The sequence below is a fragment of the Dendrobium catenatum genome, unplaced genomic scaffold (assembly GCF_001605985.2).
Source record: "Dendrobium catenatum unplaced genomic scaffold, ASM160598v2 fragScaff_scaffold_692, whole genome shotgun sequence".
Classification (NCBI taxonomy): Eukaryota; Viridiplantae; Streptophyta; class Magnoliopsida; order Asparagales; family Orchidaceae; genus Dendrobium; species Dendrobium catenatum.
This window is the reverse complement of record NW_021319154.1, coordinates 1574687-1597744: the sequence shown is the minus strand read 5'-3', so window position 1 is coordinate 1597744 and position 23058 is coordinate 1574687. Positions and strand designations below refer to the sequence as shown.

General features: G+C 35.5%; 1 protein-coding gene across 1 annotated transcript; it reads left to right on the top strand.

Moving 5' to 3' along the window:
- Positions 1–2363: 2363 nt before the first annotated feature.
- On the top strand, positions 2364–23026 carry LOC110104094 (alpha-mannosidase-like). Its single transcript, XM_028695839.1, has 29 exons — positions 2364–2564; positions 2669–2752; positions 5650–5738; positions 5812–5986; positions 7038–7157; positions 7233–7316; positions 7415–7486; positions 7702–7815; positions 8686–8786; positions 8972–9065; positions 9163–9513; positions 9715–9804; positions 12435–12497; positions 12620–12676; positions 16120–16339; positions 16432–16568; positions 17023–17091; positions 17189–17248; positions 17353–17424; positions 18498–18545; positions 18779–18895; positions 20117–20182; positions 20421–20533; positions 20612–20696; positions 21589–21699; positions 21773–21868; positions 21945–21992; positions 22069–22137; positions 22810–23026. Exons 1-29 carry the CDS (start codon positions 2364–2366, stop codon positions 22996–22998), a joined length of 3195 nt encoding a protein of 1064 aa, XP_028551672.1. The 3' UTR covers positions 22999–23026.
- Positions 23027–23058: the final 32 nt, after the last annotated feature.

Sequence of the window (23058 nt, the reverse complement as noted above, 5' to 3'; positions counted from 1 at the left end):
AATGGGAAAAAACCATGATGCCTAGCCCAGTTTGAATGAATCCACTATTATTTGCAGTTGATTACAATTGAGGCTCTTCCTTAGGGGAAAGGTCTTGGCTTGATGTACATCATATGAAGTACATAATGAGAATACAAAGAGTCACTATTGACATGTTCGTTTGGTCGGAATGATCATAGTTGATGGGTGATGTAAGTCGAAAGGACAATAGTCGACGGACGACAGAGGTCGGAAGGACTATAGTCAGTGGGCGACGGAGGTCATAAAGACCGTTGTCTAGCGACGGAGGTCGGAATGACCGTAGTCAGTGGGCGACGTAAGTCAGAAGGATCGTAGTCGGCGGGCGACGGAGGTCGGAATGACCGCATTCGATTGGCGACATAAGTCAGAAGGACTGTAGTCAGCAGACGACGGAGGTCGGAAGGACTGTAGTCGGTCCGTCGTCGGGCGACGTAAGTCAGAAGAATCCTAGTCGGCGGGCGACAGAGGTCACAAAGACCGTTGTCTGGCAACGGAGGTCGGAATGATCGTAGTCGGTGGACAACGTTAGTCAGAAGGACCATAGTCAACGAGCGACAAAAGTCAGAAGGATCGTAGTCGGCGGGCAATAGAGGTCAGAAGGATTGTAGTCAACGGGCGACAGAGGTCGGAAGGATTGTAGTCGGTAGGCGACGTAAGTCAGATAGACCGTAGTCGGCGGGCGACGGAGGTCAGAAGGACTATTGTCTGGCGATGAGCGGAGGTCAGGTATTGGTTAGAAGTCCGACGTTAGTCAGCGGCCGAGGAGAACTCCGACATTAGATGGTATTCGGGCAGAACTCCGACGTCACTTGGAGTTCGGGCGAAACCCCGTTGTCACTTGGAGCTCGGGCGGAATTCCGGCGTCACTTGGAGGTCGGGCGGAATTCCGGCGTCACTTGGAAAGTCAGGCAAAATTCCGGCATCATTTGGAAATCGGGCAGAATTCCAGCGTCATTTGGGCAGAATTCTAATGTCTCGTGGAAGTCGGGCAGAATTCTTGCGGCGGTGGTCGAGTTTCTTCCCTCCTATCCTCCTTCTCTTCTCCTTTTTATCTTCTTCTTCTTGCTTCGGTCCCTCTCAAGAGAAATGAGGAGCTATTTATAGTTTTTTTGAGAATGACATGACCCGTAAATAGGAGGATTAAGGGCGAATGTGGAGTGTTTCGGATCGACAACTGAAATTGAATCCATTGATCATGGACCGTTTATCAGACATTTGAAATTCTTAATGATATTGTAATTCGACGATCTTGGGATCGTTGGATTCTTCTCGTCGAGTCGCTCGATTCGACTATAAGCATGTCATGGTTGGAAACCGTTTGGTAATCCAAATTGCGGTTTGAACCTGCCAACAGTGCTTCGGGACTTTGATTCAGACTCATTTGGGATAAGATTGAGTTGAATTTGGTGTTGTTGGGTTCGTAATTCCGAGATGCTCGGTTTGACTATAAGTTTGTTGAAATGGGAGTTCAAGTGATCCCGGATTTAATTTTTGAAAATTTCGGCTTGATTGTTGCCTCGAGATTCATGCCTGATCAAGATAAATTTTTTATGATATATCAATAATTATATACAAACTTATAATAAATAAAAAATAATAATCTCCCCATCATCAAGCAACTGGTTCTTCACAAAAAAAAATGCAGCCGAATCAAAATAGCCTAGTGGAAGAGCGGGTTGCCCTTCTTTTAGAAAGGCAAGCAATTTCCTGTATTTTTTTCTTTTTATAATTATACAGTTAATTTACTCTTTAATGATAGTCATTCTTAATATTTTCCCAAAAAAAAAACCACAAAAAGAAGGAACTAAGTCAATTTTTTTTTTTTTTTGAGACATGTAGGGGATTACAGCACGAATAAAAGCGAAGGAATTACTTCGTCGACCGTCCGGTCATAGTTCGGATCTCACTAAGTCATATTAGCCTTAGTGCAAATTTCAAAACACATAAGAGTTATCAACCTGCATTTGTTTTAGTGATTAAATAGTTAGTATTAAGGCAACATATGAATTTAATATAATTGACCTTAAAATTATTAAAAAAAAAAAAGGCTGGCAGCAGCCAATGATGAAACAACCATTCCGTCCCGTATGGCCGTATCTAAATCGAATTTTATTTTTTTTCCTATATCCAGACAAATTATATTTTAACGGCATGCAGATTGACTTTTCTCTCTGCATCCAAATAAATCATATTTAAACAATATATTAACATTCAACTCTGCAGCGTTTTTCGTCCTCCATCTGGCGACTTACCCAGCTTGCTCACTGTCATCCCATTCTTCTACAAATTGGTACGCCGACGCTCTCAATCCTGAAGCCTTCTATCTATCATCGGCCACGTTAATGTCGTCGCCGGTGGCAGCGGCGTTGCTTTTGATCTCTCTATTATTGGTGGAGGTTGGAGGAGTTTTTATTAGATACAATACGACCGCCGGCGTCGTCGACGGAAAGCTCAATGTTCACCTGGTTCCTCACACTCATGATGATGTTGGGTGGTTGAAGACAATCGATCAGTATTACGTCGGCTCTAATAATAGCATACAGGTACGTGGCCTGGGTAGAATTGAAGTTTCTAGATTTTGATCTTATGGTTTTGTTCTTCTTTGAGAAAGTGGATTCTATATTGGTTTCTGCAAATGTCGATGCAGGGTGCTTGTGTGAATAACGTGCTGGACTCTTTGGTGGTGGCGTTGCTCAAAGATCCAAATAGGAAGTTTGCTTATGCCGAACAGGTATGTACACACTGGTAAACGTTTGTTCTTTTATTAGAGAACTAGCACAATGTGGGCATGAGCAAAGTGGGCAAGAAATATTGAAAAAATAGAGGAGAATACTCACATATAGTCGATGTGTAAATTTAGAGATTTATTATTATTATTATTTATTTATTACTTTAATTTTTCTAATGATTATAGAACAGATTTGTACATCTTCAAACTTAACTACACCCTTACGACTATCAAAATATTCATGGGTGTTGTCTCCATTGTCTCCCTGAATTTTAGCAGGCTTTAGAAAAAAACATTAGTTTCCTTTTGAGGAAGGGGAAACCTCAATAAAACAAAAAATAGCATTTATTCGGTCTTCTCAATGAGAGAAATGTACATTACCTCTAGCTCATAAGTCATAGTCTCGATTCCTATGTGAAGATAAAAAATAAAGAAAAAAAAAGATTTTTTTTTTTTTTTGTTTTTTTGTGAATTGTTAGAAATTTAATCCAATGAAATAAGTAGTAGAAAAAATAAAATCTTTTTTTTACTGAAAATGTGATTACTTGCTAACCTCTGTAAGGGTGAAAAGAGGAGCGGGCATGAGGAGAAACTGTTAACAATTTCAGAGAGAAATTATATAAGAAAATAGAAGAAACGAAAAAAAAGAAAGAATAAGAGAAAGAGCATAAACATGCCAGTTGCATAATCCGACATTAGGAAATGATCTAAACTTTATGCCAAGTAATAATTCAGCATTAGGAAAGGACTGAAGCGACAACAATAATGTTGTTTGGAGAGTTTATGGGAGGAGATATGAGACTGTGGAGTGAGGGCTAGATAATTGTAATGTGAAGGCCGATAGATAACAATTGTCGGGAGCGAGTTGCTGGGTTCACTACAAGAAAAACGTCACTTTTCGGCTGCCATTTCCATGGAAAAATGGCCAAAATCCATTGCAAATTAGTATTTCCGGCGTAAAAGTTTTCGCTGGTAAAACAAGCATCGAAAAAATCTTTCCGGCGCAAAATAATGCGCTGAGAAAAAAAAAATTTTCAGCGGATTATTTTTGCACTGGAACATTAAAAAAAATTTAAAATCGGTTTCGAGTACATCAACACGACCGACCAACCCAAAACCCCGCCAGCCCGCTGCCTGGCCCACCTGCACGCGCTAACCTGACCGGCCAGCCCAAACCAGTCCGCTATGTCCCAAGCTGCCCAAAATACCCAGCCCAGTAACCCATACCCAAGCTAGCCCGCAACCCATGCCCAATGCCTACGACGGGTTCGAACCACACCTCCTCCGCTCGCACAAGCCACCTACCCTCTGGCCATTAAGGAAAAACTGAAAATAGTGCTACATCTTTTTTTTTTAATTATAATTAATAAATACTAAAAGTAATTATTAATTTTAAAGCAAAAATATTTATTTTTTTTTCAATAAAATTAGTTATTAATTTAAATAATTCAAGTTATTTTTTTTCAATATAAAATATTTAATTTAATAATAAGATGTTAAAATATAACTTAAATTTTATATTTCCATCCGAAATCCGCTGGGAATTCTGTCATAAATAAATCCGTTGGAATTTTAGTAAAAAAATCAGTTAGAAATTCTTCTGAAATTTGTCGAAAATCTGCTAGAAATTGCGACGAATTTAATTCTGTTGGAAATGAATTGTTTTCTTATAGTGGTTCGTCTGGGGACTTCATAAGTGAGAAGGAGTTTACGATAACTTAACTACAGAAAATTCAGGCATTACCGGCGGTTTTTTTGGCGGTTTCAATTAGATTTCCGGTGTTTTCGTAAAATACCGACTGTTTTCTGGTGGTTAGTAAACCAAGAGTTCCAATGAAATGCATGGACAAAATTTTATCATTTTTATTTTTTAGGATTTTTTCATTTATTTAGAGGATAGGAAGATTGGAATACAAAGTGATATTTAATTAAAGGGAGACTAAGAAGCATTAAAAAATTTAAATGATTTCTTCATTTATTTGTTTAAAATTTAAATGAAAACTTTGCTCATATAGAAAGTAATAATATATTAATTATTTTGAAAATTATTAATTAATCATGATAAGATAATAAAATCAAAGTCCATGATTCTATTTGAATAATTAAAATGAAAGGCTAAGATTGTGTTTATGGGTAAAACTCAAATGATTTTTATAATAATAGTTTAGATATAAAGATTTTTTATTAAAATAATTAATTAAAACTTATCTTTAATTTTTTATTACTAATTATTAAGATATTAATTTTTAACAATTATTATTGAATGAATATTAATTAATAAACTATGTTATTAATTGCTGTGATAGATATAAATTAAAAATATAATGCAAATAAATTTATTAATTAATTGTATTTAAATATATAAATGAATACAATTAAAATCTTTGGCATTCTAACAATTATCTCTTACTTAAATACAATTAAAATGTCATGCGTTTAATTAAATAAATAAAGTTAACAAATAGATTTAATGTGCAAATAAAATCTGCATTCATCTAGGAGTAGATGGTTAGCATTTGTTTGGTATTTTGCCGCTTATGTGCAACTTAAAAAAATAAAAATAAAAATTTCAATACTACACTTGCATGCTTCCATGGCTTTACATTTGTGGAGAACACATTTTTGGAGCAGCTCGTACTATACACTTACTTTGCACATTACAAAATACGGGCCGTATTTCCGGCGATCAGTTCACCACCAGAAATCTGACGGTTTAGTGTTTAATACCGGCGCTTCCAACCGGCAGCGCCGGTTTAACCTCCAGTAGTTCAACTAATTTTTTGTAGTGACATATTTAACTTGCAACTGATAATTGTGAACAGAAACTTTGTATTTCTTATTGCTCTATTAATTCCATATTTGAATATGTGAAGTAATGCTACAAATGGCTTGATGTGCAGGCTTTTTTCCAAAGATGGTGGGCTGAACAAAGTGATATGATGCAAGAAGCGGTCAAAAAATTAGTAGATTCTGGCCAGTTGGAATTCGTGTATGTAATGATAGACAAACCAATTGCTCTTTATACGTATTTGTTGTGATGATAAGGGTTTCTTCTCATACAGAAATGGTGGCTGGTGCATGCATGATGAAGCTGCTACACACTATATTGATATGATTGATCAAACTACTCTTGGTCATCTTATGATAAAGAAACAGTTTAACCATATTCCTCGAATTGGTTGGCAGATTGATCCTTTTGGACATTCTGCCGTGCAAGGCTACTTATTAGGATCCGAGGTAATATACTCGTTAGCTGTGCTATCTTCGATTTTCATGCATACCCATTCATATCTACGAAATCTCTACATTTTTATTAATAATTTTGCCACCCTGAAAATTAAGGCTGATTCTGCCCCTGTGTACCTACATGTTGTGGGGATCCTTGTGCAAAGAGTGTACCTCTTACTTAGCATGTTCATTTTACATCATAATGTGGAATTTTTATTCTGTGCGGAGTCCGTACGTCGTCCAAGACCAATAAAAATATGCCATGTCATCTCAAAAGTGTACCGTGCTCGGTACCGAGCGCGGTACCGATGTTCGGTACCAAGCGGGTACCAGACGGTTCTCCCGTCCCGCGTCCGCATAGAATAATCTTTCCATAATATGCCCACACCATATAAAATTTGCCTTAAACTTTATGACCTTTTTGCTTTGCATGTCTAAAGCTTCTTTTCTTGAAATTTTGAGTTTTGGAGGCTATGCGGTTAATAAATATGCATGAACTTTTGTAGCCTTTCCTTTCTATTATGCTTGATTATTGTGAGGCCGAACCAAACTTCTGGGGCTTGAAAGATATGTTTGGTCGTCTAAATTTGGCTTGAGCTTTATTTTTTCCTTTTAACTTTTTTTTTCAGTGAAAGTAAAAAATAATTTCTGATGCTATAACTTTTGGTGTGATGCTATTTTAGCTTGTACTCACTTGAGGAATAAAACTCTGCTCAGCCTTCTCCCATGGATGTAGGCCATTTCGTGACATCATATATCTCTATCTTAGGTTTTTGAGCTCCATATTTTTCGCAGCAGGATAGTATAATGAAAGTTTTTTAGTCCAAATAACTGGTAAGGTGATGGTGGTCGTCGCTACTTTTGATTATTCTCTTCCATAGTTGGCCTAGGAAACTTTGTTTGCATTTTTTGAGTGCTACTTCAGTGTCCACATAATCTAATTTTCATTTATCTGTTTCATTTCATTCATTTTAAATGAAAAGTATCACCATCAACTCCACTGATGAAAAATGCCAACAAAAATGAAAAGTTTTGTTTAATTGCCTTATTTTTCATGCAGCTTGGTTTTGATGCTGTATTCTTTGCAAGGATTGACTACCAGGAGAAAAAAAAACGTAAAGTGGACAAATCTCTTGAAGTCATTTGGCGTGGTTCAAGAACTTTTGGTTCATCCTCCCAGGTTCTCAGATTTCTAGATCCCAATATACTTCCTTTGTGATTTATTGTTCATTGAAGCAAATTATGGAAACACCAGATTTTTGCGGGTGCTTTTCCTGATCTTTACGGCCCTCCAGAAGGATTTTATTTTGAAATGGATTATTACGACTCTCCTGTCCAAGTATGAAGTTTGAATAGGTTGATTACTTTTTATAGATCTAATTACCCCCACCACGAATACAGACTCCCTGCTTTGTTTTTTGTATTCATAATGTGCAGGATGATCCTCATCTCGATGTTTACAATGTTAACGAGCGTGTAAATGATTTTATTGATGCTGCTCTGGTTCAAGTAAACATGAATTTCACATTCAACTTTTCCCCTTCAATATCCATGCATACTATTCTTATTATAATTTTGTCTTAGGCTTCATTTGGGACGGCTTTTTACTGCTTCTTAAAGTAGCTTTTTAGCTTTCTAAAAAACTATTTTAAGAAGCAGTAAAAAAGTCATCTCAAACAAAACCTTAGTGTTAATGCAACCATTGCTTGCATGATGTTTGTCAGGCTAACGTGACTCGCACAAATCATATTATGTGGACAATGGGTGATGATTTTGCGTACCAGTATGCTGAATCTTGGTTCAAGGAAATGGACAAGTTTATCAATTATGTAAACATGGTATGACAATCAGATTATAGTGAGCTTTTCCATAAGCTATTAATGTTTGTTCTACATGTATACTAGAGCTTGGAACTTTCTAAATCTACTAAACGAAATAATAAAAGCTTGGAAGCATCTTTTTTGAGAAAGAGATGTCATGATCTTTTTCCATTTACCATTTCTGATCCCTTAATTTAAAAGATCGTTAAGAGGATTAGTTTTCTCGCTTATAATGTAACAACATTTATTTCTTACTAATTGATATTGTTACTGTTGCTTCTGATTTTTCATTACTATCTTTACAGTAATTTAGTGTTCTCATTCTGCCTACAAGTATTTGTGGTCTTTTGAAATGTTTTTAATGATATTGATAACGTAAAATATCAATTATATGCAGAAACAATTAAATTTTCATTTCCAAAAACTTTCTTTTACAGAGTATCTATCAAAAATCAAAACAACTGCCTAACAACAAGCTGCTAACCTTAAAAAAAAAAAAAAGGGTTTTCTTACATTGACTAAAAAAAGCAAAATTACAAACATAATCTGGTACTATTATGATTAAACCTTCTCCTTTCCCTTTCCTGCAACGATCAGAATAATCATTTGGTGAGCAAAAATGATCAGAAAGATATGCATGTCTAATACAATATTCATGTATAGAAAAAGAAACACTTACATATACATCTACCAGCGAACCAAAGAGAGGAAAAACTATATTTGTAATGTTCAAATTGGAAGAAAGTATGATAATTAACGCTTATGCTTAATGTAGTTCTTTGGTGGAGAAGCCTTCAAAACGGTGATAAACTCTCACTAATTCAATGATATACATTGTTGTAAATGCAAGCCTTTAACTTTCGATGCCCACTTTCAATGTCATTGCAGGATGGCCGTATCCATGCACTGTATTCCACACCATCAATCTATACTGATGCAAAATATGCTTCAAATGAAGCATGGCCGCTGAAAACAGATGACTATTTACCGTAAGCTATATGCTAAAGTTTTGCTTGGGGCGGCTTTCTCACTGTTTCGTAAAGTAGATTTTTAATAAAAAAGTAAAAACTTTCTACTAAAAAACTGTTTTAAGAAGCAGTAAAAAAGTCATCCCAAACGAAATCTAAATCTTTTAATATTATTCTTACGTATTAGCTTTCCATAATAACTGCAGATATGCCAATGCTCCCAATGCTTATTTTACTGGCTATTATACTAGCCGACCAACATTCAAGAGATTTGTTCGTGTGTTAAGCGCTTATTACCTGGTACAATACTTAGTTGTGCATATATTATTGCTTCTTTTCCTTTGGTGTATATATAATCTTTGAGTTTTACTACTGAAGCATCTAATATCTCAAATAGGCTGCAAGACAACTAGAGTTTCTGGTAGGAAGGAAAGCTGGTTTAACCACCTTTTCTTTAGGTGAGGCTTTGGGTGTTGCTCAGCACCATGATGCTATCTCTGGTACTTCACTACTGCACGTAACAAATGACTATACAAAGCGTCTTGCATATGGAGCTTCTCAGGTTTGCATCTTTTGCTTAAGCAATCTCCAACCAAACTCCAAATGCATGAATAGCGTCGCTCGAGAGCTTCAGCCGAACGGCAAAACTTCCGCAATTTGGTTACAGGTGAACAGTGCGATGCCAATATTAACATTGCACTATTCACCTCCACTATTTTTATGTCTCTGCCGGCTTTGCCAAAGAAACGCGTGAAAGAGGAGAAAACGGTTGTTTTCGAAGAAGGGCGCAAAATAGAGTTCGATTGTAGATGAATCACGGCAATTTTTAGTTTCACTGTATTTTGGAGTGAAAAATGAGATTTTCGGTTGGAGATGTCATTACTCCCTTCTGAACATTTCTCTATTTCTGTGGCTATGATTTTTGTTATTTCTTATTGAATTTCTTTAGGCTGAGATAGTTGTCAACCGTGCTATTCCTTGTCTTCTTACTCCGGATGAGAATTGTGACTCCAGTACATCATCAATTAAGTTAAGCCAGGTACGAAGCTTTTGAATTCTCTTTGATGATTATTGGTAACGCACCCATTCTTTTAACTCTGAATAATTTCGAGACTTTGTCATTATCTCCCTCAAATTCATTATTCATCCAAGCTACAATATATAAATCCTAAAGTGCAAACATTCCCAATAATTCATCAAATTTCTTCAAACATAAATATTTATTGAAGAAAAAAATGCATAGCGGATTAACATCAGCTAGGGTTTAGGATGGACATTAGCTAGGATTTTGAAAAAAATGTATCTTTAAATAAAAAACATAAAGGATTAAAGGCTGTCTACTGATATATAGGATTGACATCAGCTAGGGTTTTGAAATCACACAAATACAACATAGAGTTTTGGTTTGAGAAGCTCACATATGAAAAAAAAAATTAGGGAAACTCAAAATAAAAACTAAAATGCTTGCCAAACAATGATAGTATCAGCCCATTATCTCCAAATGAAATAACTTACCAGATATGCCCACAAAATTGAAAGCCCGAAGGAGAAAACTGGAAAACCGAGTCTACGAGAGGAGAAAATGAGACCTGAAGGGATTGTGGCCGGTTAATTTCTTTAGAAATCAAGGCTACAACAACCACTGCAAGATGAATAACGGAGACGCCAGACAAGAACGAGGGCTAGGGCATGGAGCGAAAGTTGTGAAACAAAAGAGCTGAAGATGCAAACCTGATAATTATGAAAGCATGACAGCCTTAAAGACTTAATAGTAATAAGGTATCTGGTTGCATTCGGGTCAAACTCGGGTTATCGAATTGATTTAAACCTGTCTTGAAACTTAAACAAGGACAGTTTTCTAAACCCAAACTCGATCTGTATTATAAATGGGTCAATCAGAACCAGAATTTTCAGGTCGTATCCGAGTTGAATTTTTGGGTCGTTTCAAATTGTGACACCCTTATAGCATATAAACACCATATTGTAAATATGGTATAATTATTCAGCCAATATAATTTTGAAAGGCTTAGTTTCTTACAAGACAAATTTCTCGATTCAAACCATACAACAATTAACTTGAATCAAGATATTTTCAAGTTTTTCTTGTCCCTTTATCACTTATGCTCAGGAGCAGAGGTTGAAAATTCTATTAGTGGGGGCACAAATTGATAATTTTTTAAATAACTCTTAATTTTTTTTCGTTGATTTTTTTTTTTACCTTTTTATTTAATAGTTCATAACGTATATTAATATTCATTTTCAATAAATTATTAAATTTTATATTCTATATTCTATATTCTATTAATTGAATTACACATAATGCGATGATTATCTTATTTTACTTGAAATATTTTGGTATTAGTTTTATAAAAAAAGAAAATTATAGCCTATAATATATATATACATACATACTATTTTAAAGATACAAATTTCAGACCAAGAAGAAATAATGGAATTATTGCTTACTGTCGGCTTAATTATGATTTAAATAAAAAATAGTAAATATATCAAACGTTGTGTCGTTGTGGTCCAATGGATAGAGCTCTAGATTTCTCAGCGAAAGGAGCTTGGATTTATCCCTAGCTCTGCCGCCTTTATAATTTTAAAAGATTATATAAAACAGTGGGCTTTTATCTCTAACTGGGCCCAATATTTTGGGTTCTATTCGCTTTTATTGTTAGATGGGTCAGTGAGGGCTCGTGCCCCCATGGCCCTTATACTGGAAAAGCCCTCAATGGCCCTTATTCTAGCTCCGCCAGTACTTATGACAGAACTTTTGTTTTTTATTTTAATTTTAAAATGTAATTGAAAACAATTGGAATAAGGATAGTATTATATTTAATTAAGGTTTTATTTTTTAATATGTATAGCCTTTATGTGATAATGAGCGAGACAACAAAAATGATGATCATTGTGGATTCTTTTATTTATTTATTTATTTATTATTTTATTATTATTATTATTATTTTTTTTTTTGATATTTTGGAAGCAAAGAATTTGGTTTAGTGGAAAAAGTAGGAAGATCAAGATAAGGGTTACAGGAAGATCGAAAGATCAAATATTTTTTCATCAACATCTCCATCATATAGCATTCTAATTTACATGATGTAAGAAAAAAAAATCCAAAATTTTTCCTAGACTATTCGTGTATGGTCAATTTAGTCTCATAGTATCATGGTGCCCAAATTTAATCCACCGACTATAAAAAATTGATTCAAAATAGTCTTTCATATTGTAATTGAACAATTATAATATAAAATTGATCCTAATTTAGTCCCTCGACTTTACAAATTTGATCCCAAGTTAACCCCAAAGGGGCAAATTTGGATCAATTTTGTATAGTCGAAGGACAAAATCGACGCAATATTATACTATGTGAGTAAAATGACCATATATAAATAATTTGAGGACTATTTTGAAATCATAAGAACATCAACCTGACTATAGAATACAACACTCATCTTGCAAAAATATCTATATTGAACATGAAGAATGCACTCCAAAGTTAATATTACTGTTCATGCTGCTAAACAAACTTTGAATTTGTGATGTACCATGATTCACATTATTTGCATAGTTCATATTCTAGCAAGGTTCATTTGGTTGGATGAAGTTTGAAATTCTTAAGCAATTAAATGAGACATAATAAGTTTCTTGTCATTTTTTCAGTGCAATTTGCTCAATATAAGTTACTGCCCACCTACAGAAGAAATTTCAGATGGGAAGAGTTTAGTAAGTATTTATGTTCCTTTACCGATTTATAGCCTCCTTTTTTTGTCTCATATTTGTCCTCTAGTGCTTTATTTTTTTTCAAAATTTAACGTGTAAGTGATGAATTTCATTGGTTTGCACAGGTAATAGTAGTTTATAATTCTCTTGGATGGGATCGTATGGAGTATGTTAAGGTTCCAGTAAGTACATACTGAACATCTGTTTTCAAAACTGGTCTTTTTGATTTGATACAAATAAATCTGGATGTAGTTCTGTATGGTCACCAATCTATTGAATATATAAGTCTCCAAACCATTTATTGCTTTTCAAGCAAGCTTACTCCTGTTGAGTTCTGTAAACTGCATTCTACAAATTTCACAAGTGCTGGCACATAATGCCAGTACCTTGCTCTTTTTACCTATAATTAACAAACTTCTAGAGAAGTCATATTCTCTCACTATAGTAAATTCACTGAATACTGGCAGAATTTCCGGTAGTCAATAGAAATGCCGGCAGTTTAACCTCCGGTATTTGTCGGTGTGACCGCCGGTATTAGTCGATGCGACCGCCAATAATGACCAGTGGTTTACCGACAGTATTTGTGCCAGAATCTTTTAGAGGTTTATCTGCGGTTTTGGTTCCAGTAATTTCCAGCCGCTGGAATCCATTTCCTACGCAGCTTATACCGGCGGTTTAAAAACTGCCAAAAAATTGATGTTAACTGCCGGAAATCGTCTAATCGCCACCGGTATTAGACGATTTCCTGTAGTGTCCTAACATATAATCCTCTCATCCTATGTTGAAGGTTTTCAATTTTGATTTTGGTATCATTGCAAAAGTCTTAGCCTTGATGGCTTCAATGGTCTTCTATAGTTTAGGTTTCTACAATGTTTCTATATATATAAGAAAGTATGGCTCAAATTTTTAAAATGTTACCTGGCTGCCAATAGCAAAGGGTGCATCAACAAGATAAAGCAATCCTGTAAAAAGAAAAAAATAGATCACAGAATATTATTTTGCTTACATGTAGCATAGAATAGTAGGTAATAACATAGCGGCCATAACTTTAGAAAATTATGCCACAATCATCATCCTGGTGCCCTTGGCATGCTCGGAAGCCATAGTGGTACTCAATTGTCAATTCATATGCCCATTAGCTAGTGCATGTTCTACCCATTTTGAATGTTTAGTACCTTTGTCATAATACCTTGGCCTCATTTTGATTAATTCATAGTCTTACTCTCTTGTGGGGCTAAAAGATTACGTGCGAATTAGGGATCTTCCTTGTTTATATGGATCATTCTCACTCTCATATTGTGTTCTCATTCATACATATCATTCACATTCACAGCTTAGAGCATGTAAATCACATGCTATGTGACTTATATAGTTTACATTGTATATAATGGAAATCACAAATCAGACATAATCATATATGTCCATAAGTAAGGCCGATGATGTAACAAATGTAGTATTAATATGTGCATCTTGTTCAATCGTAATATGTACTCATCATTATGCAAGTTACCATACCACATCACATGCATGAGGTCATGGTGCGTATTGGAGCAATAGCTTATTGACTGTGGCTGCCACCTTCATCAGTTTTGAACCCATTCTTTCATATCTATTAGCTGAGGAAGTCAATTGGAGAGTATACACCATCATCTCTACCCCCGAGTTTGACGGAGGTCATTTTGGAACCCCTGAAAGTAGCAGGTGTGTGCAGAGGGGAGACAGGAGCACAAGAGGTGCGAATCAAGTGGAAAGACCTGCCAAAGCATGATGCCACATAGGAGTCATATATACGAGGCAATCAGGAGACGGTTCCCTACTTTCCACCTTGAGGACAATGTGCATTTTGGTGAGGGGAGTATTGATACGGGAGAGGGAAATTTAGCCCTGCTTGTGGGGCCCATTAAACTTATCATTGCATATCTGAGAAGAGTAATTAAGAAAGAAATTAATTATGAGATGTTTCCTAATTAAAAAGGGCTGATTTGGGGGTTATTTTGATGGTGATTAATTATGAGATATTTACTAATTAAAATGGGCACATTTGGGGGCTGAGTTAGAGGAGATTAATTAGGAGATATTTTCTAATTATAGAGGGCTGATTTGAGGGCTGATTTGGGGGCTAATTTAGGGCTGAGGAAATTAGGGGAATGCTATTTTGGAATTTGTTGTTTTCTTGTTTGCCATATATGTTATATTTGTATGCAAAATTCGATTTGAGAGTATTGTAGTTTTCTTTTTGTGATGGATCCTAAAGGAGTCTAGAGTTTGGGAGAGAAGGTCCTCCTCTCGAAAGAAGATCAATGTATCTTGCTTTGTTTGTATTTGATTTTCAATCAATATAAATCTATTTTTGTGTTGAATATCTTAGAGTTTGTTGATGTTTTTAATACCAAGGTGCATCGGAATCTTACCAAAGACTTGTGAGAAAATTGATTTACCTTTCTCACACTACATTAGATATAGCATTTACTATAAGTATAGCTAGCCAAATCATGCAAAATCCAAAATAGACTTACAAGCAAGCTGTAGACAAAATACCGCACTATCTTAACCCAAGGAAAGGAATTCTCTTCAGAAGAGACTTTGGAATAACCCCAGAAGCATATATTGATGCATATTATGCAGTATCAGTAGTATATAGACTATCTACCTTAGGATACTGCATTTTCTTTAGAGGAAACCTAGTTACATGGAGAAGCAAGAGAAAGAATGTGGTGGCAAGATTTAGTGTAGAAGCAAAATCCAGAGTTATGTCCTTGGGAATATGTGAGCTACTATAGATCAAGATGATTCTAAAAGACCTAAGGATTAAGTGGGAAGGACCCATGAAGCTACATTGTCACAACAAATCAGCATAACTCACAATCTGGTTCAACATGATAGGACCAAACACATAAAAGTGGACAAACATTTTATAAAGGAAAAATTAGACATTGATTTTATATGTATCTATCATGTCTCATCGAAAGATACGCTTGCATATATTCTTACAAATGGACTTGATAACTCTACCTATTTGGTATTGATTACCAAATTGGGAATCACAGATATGTATTCCCCAGCTTGAGGGAAACTATTAAATCCCAGCCATCCCTCAATAATTGATCCCACAGCTAGGATGGGGATCCATGAGAGCTAGGCTCACCTAGATCATGCCGATCTCTTTCTATAGTTAGGTGGTTGATTTAGGAAATATTATATTAGGACAATAATGCATGATTCTATCATTTATTTGTTTTTTCATTGGATATCCTGTATAGATCTATAAATAGGGATAGATTTGTACATTAAAGTTAAGCCTTTTTCCCTCTCCAATTCTCTAAATTTAACAGCTTCAATATTCACAGAAGCTACTTTAAAGAAAGATTGGTAGAGATGGTTCATTTGTTGTTCCACAGCACAAATTTTATGTTAGAAAGCTTATTTTCTCTCCCCTTAATGCCAGTTCACTTATCAGATATCTATAGAAGATAATCAGGTAGAATGAAAGAATGTCCTTTAGCTTACTGTAGCTACAGATGAAAAATATTGGCTTGAATATTCATGATCATATTTAGCATGTTTAAACCATTTTTGCTGCTGCGAATATAAGAAACTAATATAAAAACTTTTCTACTTCCATCAGGTTAATGATAACGAGCTTGTTGTACGTGATGCTAATGGCAATTCTATCGAGTCTCAAGTTATTGAGATGGACAATACTACTGCGAATATAAGAGATTTTTATGTCAAGGCATACCTTGGAGAGCTGCCAAAGGATTCCGCAAAGTTCTGGCTTGTATTTAAAGTACTTGTGCCACCACTGGGATGGAATACCTATTATATATCAAAAGCAACTAAGAAAGGTTTATTTCATAGATTGCTGTGATTTTGTTATTTGCTAATTATCAATTTTACCAGTTATATTACTTCATTTAATATTTCTTTGTTGCAGAAGAAAGCACTTCAGAGAGCCTTATCTCAACTATATCATCAGCTGATGATGAAACAGTGGAGATAGGACCTGGGCCTCTTAAAATAAGCTTCTCGTCAACTTCTGGGAAACTGAAAAGAGTGGTGAACCACAGAACAGGAGTGAGTAGTTTAATATCCTCCTTAGGCGTTCTCCAAACGAACTCCAAATGTATGAATGGCGTCGCTCGCAAGCTCCAGCCGAACGGCAAAATTTTGGTATTTGGTTGTGGGTGAACATTGCAACGCTAGTATTGACGTTGCACTGTTCACCAGCGTTATTTTTCTGTCTATACCGGATTTGTCGAAGAAACGCACGAAAGAGGAGAAAGACGGTTATCTTTTGCGAAGGGCGCAAAATGGAGTTTGATTGGAGATGAATCGCGCCATTTTTTAGTTTCACTACATTTTGGATTGTAAAATGGGATTTTCGGTTGGAGATGCCCTTATACTGTCTATAATGATAATGTGATCATGGAAGTTGTTTTTCTTCAGTTACGCTTTAGTTGATAATTAGCTATAAACAATTAGTTTTTCATATAATTAATGATTTTAGACCAATGATTTTATTAATTAGGTTGATTTACTTGTGCAACAAAATTATCTCTGGTATGGTTCTAGCCCTGGTGATAAACAAGATCCTCAGGTACTTAATTGCATCTTATTGTCATATTTATGATGCTAATTTTATAAAATGTAGACTATGAAGTATTGTTTATTTATTTATTTATTTATTTTTTAAGGCATCTCATGCTTACATTTTCCGGCCTGATGGTAGACCTCCTACAGCTTCTTCGGGATTGGTATTTTAATGCTAAGAGAATTTTCATTTTCAGCAAAATTCTTTTCTGAAATAGCTCTGACATGATTGATACATTTTTTTTTTGTTTGGTCTTCATGAATAAAGGTAGCTATGAAAGTGGTAAGGGGATCCTTAGTTGATGAAGTCCATCAACAATTTAACTCATGGATAAATCAGGTATTTGCATATTTTTCTTTCATTCAATGAAGAAATAATATACTAGAATTGATGATAGGTGTTGAATTAACTAAAAAAAGGGGAAATTTGAACAGAAGCAATGATTCATGAAGCAACAAATGCGTTCGATTAATAAAAAATTGCTTTCGTTCTCCCTCTCCCCAACTTCTGTGGGCTTTCATGTGCCAAGACTGAACACCGTCTAGAGCATAATGAAAATGTGCCACGTCACCCCCTACTCGGTAACGCGGCTCGGTACTGATGACGTGATTGCACCTGATTCGTCTATAGACAGTAAGATGAGTCCGGTGTCTGCACATAATTATCTCTCGTCAGTCTCGTTCAATTTTCTGCCTTGCGTGGCCAGACCTACGATCCAGTCCTACTCGTTTGATCACAATCCCACACGACCAAGCCCACCTGCCAGCCCGCGAACTCACGCAAGCACCAACTTTACTCTTATTTTTCAAAAACTTTTTTATTTGGTTCCAACTTTATGATCTCGAAAGAAAGGAAAAATAGAAAAATAGGAAAAAAAGGAAAAAGGAAAAAAAAGTGTGTATTTGCTTTGAAAATCTCGTCGTCTTGTTGCCTCAATTTGTCGTCGGCTTTGTTACTGACCCTCATAGATATAAAAAAGTGCAACTTTCAAAACCTTCTAAACCCGAATGTGTCACATTCGGTGTGGGAGTGTAACTCGTGTGTGATTTCTTGTTATTATTATATGATTTAGTACTATTTAACTTTTGTTAAACTTTAAAAGCCTATTTTTTAAATGAATTTTGTTTACCTTCTTACTGCACAAATAATTATTCTTGCTAATGTTTGACTACTAAGAGTTTGAGAAATTTTACTGACTGTAGCAACTTTAATGGTCTTAGCTAAAGCCTGATTGATCAGGTTAGGCCTGGATTAGCTTGATTCAACAAAATAGAGGATCTTAACAAGAAATCTCTCATGCTTGCTTGTATCAAGTTAACATGGCATCAATTTCATATTAGTTTTTGTAAATGAATTCAATTTTCTGTTGAAAAACTTCATTATGGATCTTATAATCAGCGGTGTTGATTCAGGTCACAAGAATATACAAGGACAAGGAAATTGTTGAATTTGAATATACTGTAAGTTCGTGCTTTTTTTTATAATGATCGCATCTATGTTTAAAGAAAAACTAGAATACACATTGAGGCTTCGTTTGGTACAGTTTTCTTACTTCTTAAAATAGTTTTTTAATAAAAAAAAAAATGATTTTTGTACTGAAAAGTTGTTTTAAGAAGTCATAAGAAAGCTATCCCAAATGAAACTTGATTCTCTACCTTTTGTTCTTCATTTTGAATCCCTTGTGTTTATGAAGATTGGCCCAGTCCCAACTGATGGGGTTGGAAAAGAGGTCATTACTCGTTTGACAACCAGTATGGCCACGAACAGGACATTTTATACCGACTCCAATGGAAGGGATTTTCTAAAACGGGTAATACTTCTGGATTCTACTTCATAAAATATATCTATGATTTTTTTTTTTTTTTCATTGTTAAGGAGCTGTTGGGGATCACTTTATGTTTTAATTTTATTTATTTATTATTTAACATTAAATAAAATATATTTGGTATTGACTAGAGAAGAAGTACTCGAAAGTTTTGTTGCCCATATGTTGCAAGTGTTATAAAAGAAACGTGATTGATCCATAAAAAAGAGAGTAATGGAATCAGGTGGAAAGAATCAATAAAGCGATTTGTGTTAGAAAGACCATTAAATAGAGGTATCAAGAAAGAGCTTTCACTGAATGGAAAATATTGATAAAGATAATTGATAGAAAGCATTGACAATTTGACATAGAGGTTGATGTAGTAGGGGCAAAAATCATAAGCACAGTCATTGTTGGAGAGTATATGTACATTGAAAAGATGAATAAATCTAATAACAATGTGGGCTAAGAAAGCCCTTCCTCGGCTTTGTTGAATGTAGGAATATTTGATTTTTTAGAAGATATTTTGAACTCAATTAAGGTATTATGGCTTTGTCATCCATAGTTATCAATGATCCTGGTCTTCTTAGTCAACCAATGCAGTCAACTAAGCCCAACTGAAGGATTCTATTCAACAATCATGGTTTATATTGTCCAAGAAAAACTTATATACCTAGGGTAAAAGCTTCAAGAAGATGGAGGAGATTCTCTCTCTCTCTCTCTCTCTCTACATCCTTTCATCCCTCCATCCATGTATTTATATCTTCTCTACAATATCATTACTGATTCATTCCTCTTTCCTAAAAAGGGAAATGATCGAGAGAGGAATTGGAAGTAAATAGTGACAATTTATGTGGAAGTGAAGTCTAAGAGTATAAAAAATGTGAGGGAGAGAGGGAGAGAGTAGTTTTACTTGTTCATCTCCTCTTCCCTTTGTTTTTGGGAGTGGAGGTAGGCAGCGTATTGAACCAGTGATAGCGAGTGCGTAAAAAAAACACTTTTATTGAGGTGTTTTGGAACTCAGTGTTTGTGATCTTTGTGTTCTACTTGATTAAATATAATTGATGTAAAATATGTCATCGATATCCATTATATTGACAAAAGTACCACCCATTCTCTATGATTCAATTTGAAGCTAACTGTCTATTAAGCTTTTGGTATGTTCATCTTGCATATTGCATCTGATAAGCTTATTGCGACATGAAATAACTACTCAAATGGATGCAGGTGCGAGATCACAGAGACGATTGGAACCTTACAGTGAATCAACCTGTTGCAGGAAATTATTACCCGGTAAAGAATTGTGAAGAGTAGTCTAATTAGTCAAGGCATAAATCTATTGATCTTTTGATTCTTTATGAAAGATCAAAATGGTCCCCAACTGTATTAAAAGATCATTTTAATCTCTCAAATCTGTAAAGAAGAATCAAAATAGTCCCTTAAGAACTTGAGGAGTTAGGAATCATTTAATTATTCATTTACAATTTGGATTCATTTTGGTTGATTTGCTTATTGGGTTCAATCTTTGCAGCTCAACCTGGGAATGTATATAGAAGATAAGAACTATGAGTTGTCTATTCTTGTAGACCGGGCTTGTGGAGGCTCTAGCATTCAGGATGGTCAATTGGAAATCATGCTTCATAGGTTCCATTTTGACATAATACTGTTAGTTACTGCACTTAACTTTTTTATGTGTGCTGACCAAGTTATTTTGAATACAAGGCGTATAGTTGATGTTGAAGGAAGTTTTCTTGGAGAAGCACTTAATGAGACAGTTTGTGTGGATGAAGTTTGTCAGGGTCTCACGGTATTCCACTCATCCATGTGATATAATCTTTGGATGTAGGCAGAGTTTTATAAAAAAAATTTGCAAATGTTTGAATGTAGGTAGACTTTTATAACTACCACCCCATAGATAGACACCTTCAGATTGCATCTTGATAGTTCTGATTTTCATATTCTGCTAACCATATGTTTCCTTCTCTACATCTCTATACAATTCCTATGCTTTCTCTATAGCTTTCTCTCTCATCATCTTTCGCGCATGAGTCTCTATACATATCCCTCACATTGCATGATTTTTATATTTGCCATCTCACAAACAACCCCCCCCCCCCCTCTCCACTTCTCTATACAATTCCTATCCTTTCTCTCTCATCATCTTCATGCATGTGACTATATACATATCCCTAGGGTTGCAAATGAGTTGAGTCGAGCTCGAGTCATGCTTAACTCGAGCTCGGCTTGTCTGCCAAATCGCATGCTCGGGTTGTGGCAATGGATGTGAGCTTGCGAGGCGCAAGGCTCCATCCCTGCTCAAATTCCGCTTCTATGTCTGCAGTTCCACGCGACAGAGCCTGAGCTTCCACTTCCGCACTCGTGCTTCCGCGCTACCGCTCTCACCTTTTGCCTTTTGCACTTAAGACGCTCGACGAGTAATTGAGTCAAGCTTTATCTCGATCGAACTCGAGCTCGAGACTCAATAAGCTCGGCTCGCGAGTAGGCATGACTCGTTTGCACCCCCTACATATCCCTCATATTATTTTTCTCCATCATATGTGATCTTCTTGATCACCAACCACCACTTTGTTGTCTTATAATTGATCATTATCATTTCAACAACAAAACCACATCATCTGGCCTTGTTTTAAGATCCATAGACACTAACGATTTGAGTTTCCTTATTACAATCTGCTCAGGTTAGGGGAACTTACTACATGAGCGTCAATCAATTAGGACATGGAGCACAGTGGCGGCGGACAAATGGTCAACAGATATACTCTCCTCTTCTTTTAGCATTCGCAAATGAGGTACTTCATCAATTAGTTGCTATACTCATTTAAACTACTTTTCCTGACAATTATACAAACACCTATCATATAGGATGAGAGAAATTGGAAATCTTCACAAATCTCGAAAGCCACTTCTATGGATCCTACTTACAGTTTACCTCCTAATGTTGCACTCATCACACTCGAGGTATATAGAAAAGTCTCTGAGTGCAACTTTTCTGTTCAAAAATGAGTACTTGTAGTTGAACTTAATCATTTTGCAGGAATTAGATGATGGCACTGTGCTCCTGCGTTTGGCTCATTTATATGAGGTGTCCATTTTACATTACTCTGCACTTCTCTTTTTTTAGTTCAGACAAATTCTTATAAAACCATGACTTCCTGCAGGCTGGTGAGGATGTCCAGAATTCAGTACTGGCTAAGGTGGAATTGAAGAAGATCTTTGCACAAAAAAATGTATGTATATCCATCTGCGTTTTGTGGCTAGTGATTCTTAATGTATACTATAAGGGTGCTAAAAACTATTTGAAACTCAGAGCTCGCTTTGAACTTGCTCGAAGTATAAGGCTTCATTGGGGACGGTTTTCTTACTGCTTCTTAAAGCAGTATTATAGTACAAAAATTAAGACTTCGTCTGGGACGGCTTTCTTACTGAATCTTAAAATAGTTTTTTAGCATATAAATTTTATTTTTTGTATTAGAAAGCTACTTTTAAAAGCAGTAAGAAAGCCGTCCCAAACAAAGATTAAATTTTTTGTACTATAAAGCTGCTTTAAGAAGCAGTAAGAAAGCTGTCCAAAATGAAGTTCAAGTCGATTAGAATCTATTGTCAGTCAATTTTGAGCTGCGTGCGTATAACAAGTATGCATTTATATAATCTACGGCATATAGTATAACATCCATATAATATTTAATAAAATACCTATAAGCCACACAAAAGATTAATAATGAGTCAATTCAAAATTGTTAATGGGCAAATGGATATCGTGTCTGAAATGTGTTTACGTGTTTGGCGTTTCACCTGTCCTGCATGTAAATGTCTAATATGATATTTGATTATTATAAAATATCAATGCATGATAAGTCTGTAAATTTGGCGTTTCAGACATTTTATTGTTGAAAATGCAGATTAAGGAACTAAAAGAAACAAGCTTATCAGCAAATCAAGATAAGGCAGAGATGAAGAAATTGAATTGGAGAGTTGAAGGTGACAGTGGAGATAATCCAACTCCAATTAGAGGAGGTCCAGTGAACAATTCCACCCTCGTTGTGGAGTTAGGGCCTATGGAAATTCGCACTTTCCTCTTGAAATTCTAAACGTATGTGTGGGAAAGCAATTGCAGTTCCAAATGTAGAACTTGCTAACATTTTGCCATC

Excerpts from the sequence above, each read along its gene's own strand:
- LOC110104094 (XM_028695839.1), top strand. The coding sequence starts at position 2,364 with ATGTCGTCGCCGGTGGCAGCGGCGTTGCTTTTGATCTCTCTATTATTG. Across the intron at positions 5,739-5,811 it reads TCTGGCCAGTTGGAATTCGT|AAATGGTGGCTGGTGCATGC; the intron begins GTATGTAATGAT and ends CTTCTCATACAG. Across the intron at positions 17,092-17,188 it reads GTGATAAACAAGATCCTCAG|GCATCTCATGCTTACATTTT; the intron begins GTACTTAATTGC and ends TTATTTTTTAAG.